Source organism: Cicer arietinum, chromosome 4, assembly GCF_000331145.2.
Source record: "Cicer arietinum cultivar CDC Frontier isolate Library 1 chromosome 4, Cicar.CDCFrontier_v2.0, whole genome shotgun sequence".
NCBI classification, from domain to species: Eukaryota; Viridiplantae; Streptophyta; class Magnoliopsida; order Fabales; family Fabaceae; genus Cicer; species Cicer arietinum.
The window spans coordinates 24887302-24895439 of NC_021163.2; the positions used below are offsets into that span (position 1 = coordinate 24887302).

The 8138-nt window shown below is 25.2% G+C and overlaps 1 protein-coding gene across 1 annotated transcript in view; it reads left to right on the top strand.

Annotated features, from left to right (window-relative positions):
* Nucleotides 1–7775: 7775 nt before the first annotated feature.
* LOC101497282 (beta-fructofuranosidase, insoluble isoenzyme 1-like) overlaps nucleotides 7776–8138 on the top strand; it is a 7299-nt gene continuing 6936 nt past the window's right edge. The window contains exon 1 of the mRNA XM_004515159.4: nucleotides 7776–7985. Within this exon, the coding sequence (XP_004515216.1) occupies nucleotides 7808–7985 (178 nt within the window). The 5' untranslated portion in view covers nucleotides 7776–7807. The remainder of the gene's footprint in view (nucleotides 7986–8138) is intronic.

The window sequence follows — 8138 nt, forward strand, 5'->3', positions numbered from 1 at the left end:
ACCGCCTTCTGTCTTTGTCCCATTTCATTGCCGCACTGCTTTTCCAGCTTGCTACATTTGCATTAAGTTTCGATTTGAAAGGAGAAGAAGATGGATCATGGGTTGAGCCACGAAACTCATATGTATGACAGAAAAGAAAAAGAAAGAGAAAGAGGAAAATGGTTTCTTGTTGTTGTCGTCGTCGTCACTGTTTCATTTCCAACACTTTTTTTTTTCACTTTGCCAACTGCTTTTTTTGAAATAGAAAGAGGAAAAGTAAAAGGAAGAAAAAGAGAAAGAGAAAAAAAAACTTCTATCACAAGAGGAGGAAAATAGTGGAAGAGAGAAAGATGGAGAAAAAAAAAGGAAGAGATTGTTAGGGTTGGACGAATGATTGTGGGAAAATGAATGGATTTGATTTGAATGTAGATCTTAGAATATGTGGGTTGAGGATTAACATTACTGTGTTTTTAAGGTTGAAAATGAAGATGACTGGATATTTTTATTATTTAATTAGTTTTGGATTTTTAATCAAATGAATTTAATTTTATATTCAAAAAATGTCCAATCATCATTAATAATACAGTCAACATGCGTCATATCATCAAATATTTGTCTCATCAATATTTTTTACTTAAAAAATACAAATAAGGATGTTTTTTTGGGATTTTTTTTATTTATATCCCTTTTTTTAAAATTTGACCAAAATGCCACACATTAAAAAAAATAATACAGAAATGCCCTACTTTTTAGCCCTAGTTGCAGATCGCAACCTGGGGATGCGACCATCTACTACTCTATATATATATATATATATATATTTGCCATTTTGTTAATTATTATTTAATAAATTATAAATAATTAAAATATTTAAAAATTCAAAAAACTATTAATAAAATAAAATACATTAATAAATAATAATAATTTTAATAATATTCTAAATTTTAATAAAAATAATGATAAAGTAAATTATATTAATTAAATTAATTAAATTAATTAAATTGAACCAATAAAACATGTTAAATTAAATAAAAAATACAGAAAATTGAAGAAAAAAATACATCAAATTTATATTTTATTATTATGATTATTATTATTATTATTATTATTATTATTATTATTTATTAGATAAGAAAAATAGGAGGAAGTTGTTCTAATAATTTGTCAAAACAAATAGGAGCATGTTGTTATAATAACGTGTCAAAATAAATAACGTGTTTATGATATTTTGCTGATAAAATAACAATGTATTTCCTTAACAACTTCCTCTTATTTAACTGCATTTTTTTCCTCCTAATGTGTTTTATTTTATTTTATTAATAGTATTTTGATTTTTTAATTATTTTTATTTTATTAAATAATCAATAACTCAACTGTTAATAAAATAATATACCAGCAAAATACAATTGAGTTGTCAAAATAATATAACATGTTATTTATATTCGCACTCAAAGACGTTAACTGTGATATTTTGTTTGATTTTATTATTAAAATTTGAAATTTATAATATTATTAAAATTATTATTATTGTTATTATTTATTAATATATTTAAGAGGAGGAATTTGTTATAATAATGTGTCAAAAGAGAAGGAAGTTGATACATTACTAATTTAACATCAATATCCAACCTATTTTATCGGCAAAATATCAGGAACACGTTATATATTTTGACACGTTATTATAATAACGTCCTCTTATTTGTTTTGGTAAATTATTATAACAACTTCATCCTATTTTGTCAAATTATTATAACAACTTCCTCCTCTTTTGGCACATTACTATAACAACTTCCTCCTATTTTTTTATCTAATAAATAAAAAATAATAATAATAATAATAAAATATAAATTTGATGTATTGGTTTTTTTTTCCATTTTCTGTATTTTTACTTTAATTTGACGTGTTTTATTGATTCAATTTAATTAATTTTATTTTATTAATATAATTTACTTTATTATTATTGTTACTATTATTATTTTTATTAAAATTTAAAATATTATTAAAATTATGGTTATTATTATTATTATTATTTATTAAGGTATTTTATTTTATTAATAGTTTTTTAAATAAATAATATAAGACTTCAATAATTTATAAATTTAGAAAATTTTAAACTAAAACTTAAGAAAAATATTAAACCTCTCAAACGTTGACATTTATTATTATATAATTTTTTATAGTGTAAAATAAAAATTTGAATACCTCTAAAAATTTATGAACATGTGAAATTAGACACCCTAATTATGCTGATGACCGTCACCGAACATTTTAGTGAAGACATTATTCTTAAAATAAAAGATAATATAGTGATTGGTTTTGCTTATCTAATTTGACTTTATTTTGACAGTTATCTAATTTGACTTTGAACATTCGACTTTTTTTTCAGAAGTGAACATTCGACTTTTTTTTTAAAAAAAAAGTTGATATTTGATGGAGGACAAACTTTCTGGTAAAACTGAGCCGTAGTGTGATTTCATATGTTTGTCTTTTCTGTCTTTCTTTTGAAGAATATATGCATCACCTTTTCTATCTTACCGTTAAATCAAATTGCGGCACAGTAGCACTTAACAGACCAAACAACTTCACCAATGTATGATACATGGTCTATTTGTTAATCTCAAAAAAAATTAATTGATAGCAAATAGTTTATAGCATTTAAGCTAATAATATTGTTTAATAATTACTTCTTTTATAAGCCTAGACTGTTTACTTTTAAGTTTAAAGGGGTTTTGACTTATGAATTTATGGTAATTTTTTTAATTTTTAATTTTATTACCTTAATTGAAATTTTTTAAATATATTATTTTAAAATATATATTTTTATATTATTTTATAATTTTTAACAGTTAATTTTATTAAACACTTCAAATTAAATCAACTAATTTATCAATTATTTTCTATCAATTATCTTACATACAGTCTGCTACTTTTAACAAACAGATGAAAAATAGAAAACAAGTTTGAAAAAGTAATATAGTGGAGATTTTTCATTACATCATTTCAAATGACTATGTTTTTTTGAAATTAAAACGTATATTAACAAATTGAATAGGACAAGACTAGGAGATTGCATATGTGGACCAACACAATATAGGACAAGACAAATGGTCGGGTTCGGATCCAAACTCCTAAACTGCGGATGCCATATGAAGGCCCAATTTCGTCCATTTGGTTATTCAAGAGGTTTAACGGGATTTTATCAGAAATTCGAAAGTTTCTATGATGATGAAACTTTCAAAGTACATTTTTCCCAGAAATAATGAAACTTTCGAAATTTTTGTTGAATACGAAACTTTTGAAATGCAGAAAGTTTCGAAAATTTCGAACAATATGAAAGTTTCGAAATACAAAACTTTCGAACATATTAAAACTTTCGAAAATTCAACTTTCGGAAGTTTGAAACTCAATGAAAATTTCGAATTTTGAAAAATTAGTAATAAATTTAATTAATAATAAATTTAATTAGCAATAAATTTCAAATTTAGTAATAAATTTATATTCCTAATTTGAAAAATTAGTAATAAATTTCAAAATTAGTAATAAATTAGTAATAAATTGATATTCCTAATTTGCAAAATTAGTAATAAATTTAGTAATAAATTTAATTCATAATTAAAAAAATTGAAAAATTCAAAAGTTTCGAAGTTTTTGAAACTTTCGAAACTGTCATAATTCGATTGTTTGAAACTTTCGAATAATATGTATTTCGGAAGTTTCAGATTCATCGAAACTTTCGAAATTTTCTGAAATTTGGGTTCGGAACTTTCAAATTCATCAAAAGTTTCGAAAGTTATAACTTCGAATGTTTCACATTCTTTCAAACTTTCAAAGATTTCTGGAAAAGTTCATTTCGAAACTTTCAGATTTATCGAACGTTTCGAAATTTGTATTTAATTCTGTTAATTTAGGTTTCGAATGTTTTGAATTTAACTAAAGTTTTGAAATATAGAACAAAACTCACTTTGAATAATTTCGAAAATTTCAAACTTTCGAATATTCTGAAATTTTTGGAAAGTCAAAAAGGGTAAGATAGTCAATATCAGAAATTGGGGGGTGGGAGGTAAAAACGGGGGGTGCACAGTACATTTCTCGTTACTCAATTTGGTCAGTTTGGGCGGTTAGATGGGTTTTTGGTTCGAGTTATACAGTTTAGCGCATCAGTAGTTTTTTAGAGTAAAAAGAAATAGAAAATCTAAAAATAATAAACTCAAGCAATACTCTTAACAAAAACTTCGAAGCTTTGAAGATCAAAACTGTAACATTATTAATAAAGATAAACTCATAAAGAATATAGATCTAGCTTACAAAACTAAGAATAAATAGTTCTGACTTAATTAAAAATCTCAAAAAACATAAAACATAGATGAAGGACTAGAAAAATATAGATCTAATCTAAGTAGATTCATGAACACCCCCCGCCAATCAGATCTAGTAGTTGAAGATGTTGCTACTATCCATACTCTTTTTAAATAATTTGGGGGTTATGTTATAATCTTAAAAATTTAATCACTACTAAAAAGAAGTACTAAAAACAACTATAATTATGTAGAAAAATGCAACTTTTAAGAATCAATCTCAGGACCGTGTACATGAAAACATTACATTTTACTACAGAGTCATTGCAAAACATACCATAATTTGTAAGCGTTGCAATACATAACTAATATTTTAGAATCCTCAAAAAAATTTAAGTCTTATGCGATGGTCCAACTTGCACGGCTATGGATCGACTCTGCTACTAGTGACCTACACAACCAACTCAAATCTATAACAACACTACCAATATATATTTCCTCTCCTACATTGTGTGAGACATATGTTTTGGGGCTATGTATTGAAAGATAAGAAGGTTGAGTGAGACATATGTTTTATAGGCATGTTCAATAATAAACGATTGAGAAGAAAATAGCGACATGAGTAGAGATGACATCATGGTCTCTTATAAGTTTTTTTTATTGGACTAGGTGAGGTTTGACCTATATATAATAATAGTTTTCTATTGGTCGGTCGAGCTCAGTCACCAATAGCTCAAAATTAATCATCTAAACATGTTCGTTAAAATTTGGTCAAACCTATCGTTGGAAATCCATTTGATATGTAGACTATTGACTAATCTAATCCCTACAGTCTATGAGATTTCCATTAGTGTGTGAAAAATATTCTCAACTGAATCTTCTTCATTAGTTACACTTGACTATAGACTCTATTTTTTAGACTCAACAGGTTTACATAAATTACTCAAGTTCTCCTCAAAACTAGGCAGACTTGAGGATGTTTATAGAATTATGATGAACGTGTTTGGAATTTGTTTACAACTCAAATGATATAAATTGTAATACAAAGACACACTCAAATAATTGACCATCGAAATTGTTGAAAGAGTAGTAGTTTGTATTGATGGTTTGATGGAGATAGCATAGATTGATAAGCACTTGTAAAAGTAAGTTATACATTTCAAATATAGTCTCTTGATTGTTGTTGTACGAAGCCCCTTGTATTTATAGAGTTGGAAATGACTTCAATTTGATATTAAAGAATATTTATGACTGTTGGACACATGTCCCAAGGTGTCAGAGTAAATTATTTGATCATCCTCATCTTTATGAGGTGTAATATCCTCATTTATGAGGATGTTCAAGATCATTCTCATCTATATGAAATTAGAAGAGGTTTGCACATTTCTTTAGTTCTTAGAGATATCTTGTTGTGAGTTGAAAAATAAGAGAGATATGATCTTACTAGTATTTTATATTGTTTTATGTGTTCTTGGGACAGGTCATCCTCTTCTTCTATTTCTTCACTTTTTATTGTCGTCATGTGTAGCATGTTCTTTATTTCTTATTTTGAATTTTGGAATAAATGTAGAAATTGATCATATGAACATCATTTGTATTATATACGTGGATAATGCTAATAGTTTTTTTCACGAGATTCCTTTTGATTTATGACTTAGAAAAATGTTCCTTTGAACCATAACCAACATTCTGTTCATATGAAATGCGGTATTCTTCTTTGTAAGATGTTATAAGAGTTTGTTTTCTGTACTTCGTTTATGAGTTGAAGAAATTGATGATAATTATTGTATGACTTGAAAATGATTATTAATCTCGTATACACAAATAATACAAGAACTTGTATAAACTCCAAATATGTCTTCGATTAATGCATTGGTGAATAACACATTTAGATGACTAGTAAAATCAGAATCCACTTGATTTTTATCTAATTAAAATTTGCTAACATTAAAACATATATTTTAAGGATTTTGTTTTTATCTAATTAAAATTTGCTAACATTAAAACATCGATTTTAAGGATTTTGTCTCAACAAACATAATTTTCACCTAAGGTCATCTTAATATTTTTGAAAGTTTATTCAAATCTAAAAAATTCGACTTAATAAAAAATGTGATCTAATAAATTATCAGCAAACGATTGATTGGTAACATCGTAAATCACAAAATCAGTAATAAGTTACTAAATTAATCATTTCAAATAAATTGAGTTTCTAAAATCCGTCAATCACAAGACCATAACATCGAAATTCAAGATTATAATATCTGATGGTGGGTGGTGGCAGTTGGTAGACTGCAACCGCCATCACAAACTCAAGATGTAAAGAGAAGATGAGAGTTGAGAGAAATTAAGTTTAGTCTATGTTTAAAGAGAAGATAGTTTTGGTTCATAGTAACTATTATGTTCAAATATAAAATGTTAAAGTGATTAGTATACAAAATAAATGATATCAATGTAATTTTTTAAAATTTATGGTAGAAACTATTAATAGATATGAGTGTTTTTAACTATACAATTGAAAGCTACTTTCAGAAAAACTATTAATAAGTATCACTCTTACATTAATTTTCTTTGAATAAAAATTAAAAATAATTTATAAACATGGAAAGTTTAGAATATCAAATTTCCAAAAATAAAATAATAATTTATATCTATATAATATTCAATGAAAAGGTATTTTGAAGGAAACTATTATTATGTATTGTTAAATAGTTAATTTATAAATTTTAAGTATGGGTCATCATATTAGAATAATTTTATGTATATGAATAAAAATATATCACACAAAGAATAGTACTTTAATATCTAAATAAAAATCTATTTTATTAAAAATACATGTAAAAATAAAATTAACAAATAACATATTAATACAATATCTCATAAATAATGCTGAAAAAAATAAGTATTTTATTTTTTATAAAAATCTACACGAAATATTGTTTAAAAGACAAATGATCTTTTATGGAAACTCTAACGAGTGCCTCTAAGATAATGATCAAGGAACCTAAAGAGGTAAAATTGTATAAAGGGAGTTAAAAGATGGTTTTTGGGAGAGAAAGATAGAAATTTGAGTGATAAGAAGATCATAAATTCAACTATCTTTAACAAAAAATTAAATTACTATTTGAAAAATACAAAGTAAAATTGAATGAGAAAATGATGTATTTATCACATTGACAATTATGTAACTTATATTTTTAAAACAAAATTTCTTTTTATTAACTACTTAACATATAATTCAGGACACTCATTAACAAAATATTCATTTTATCGAAGGGAATTAATTTCTTAATTGATTTCAAATAAACCAAACCAAATCAATATTATACTATATAAAACTCCAAATTAGTATAAGTTTTTTTAATAGCAACATAAAAATCTTTCTATATGGTCTATTTTTAGCCTAATTTTTTTTCTAGTCCACCACCTTCCTCCCTTCCCATTTCGTTCTATAAATAAGACCAATAGGTACCTATTATTCCATAGTCTCCAATTCCCACTTCTTATATTGTTTGTTTTTTCGTTTATCTTTAATGATGAGTACTCTCACAAATTGTGTCACTGTTTTTATAGTTGTTTGTGTGATATGTAACAATGGTGTTGAAGCGTTTCATCGCATATATCCTCATCTTCAATCAGTTTCAACTCCTTCTGTGAGTAAACTTCATAGAACTGGATACCATTTTCAACCTATTAGGAACTGGATCAACGGTAATTAGCGTTCTTAATTGATTAATTAATTAAGTTCTTGCTCTACAATATGCATTTTGAGTACAATTTTATTTTCTATTGTTTGTCATTAGCTTCTTTTTTTATACCTAAAAATAAGCATTGAGTCATTTATTTAAATTAATGATTAGGGAA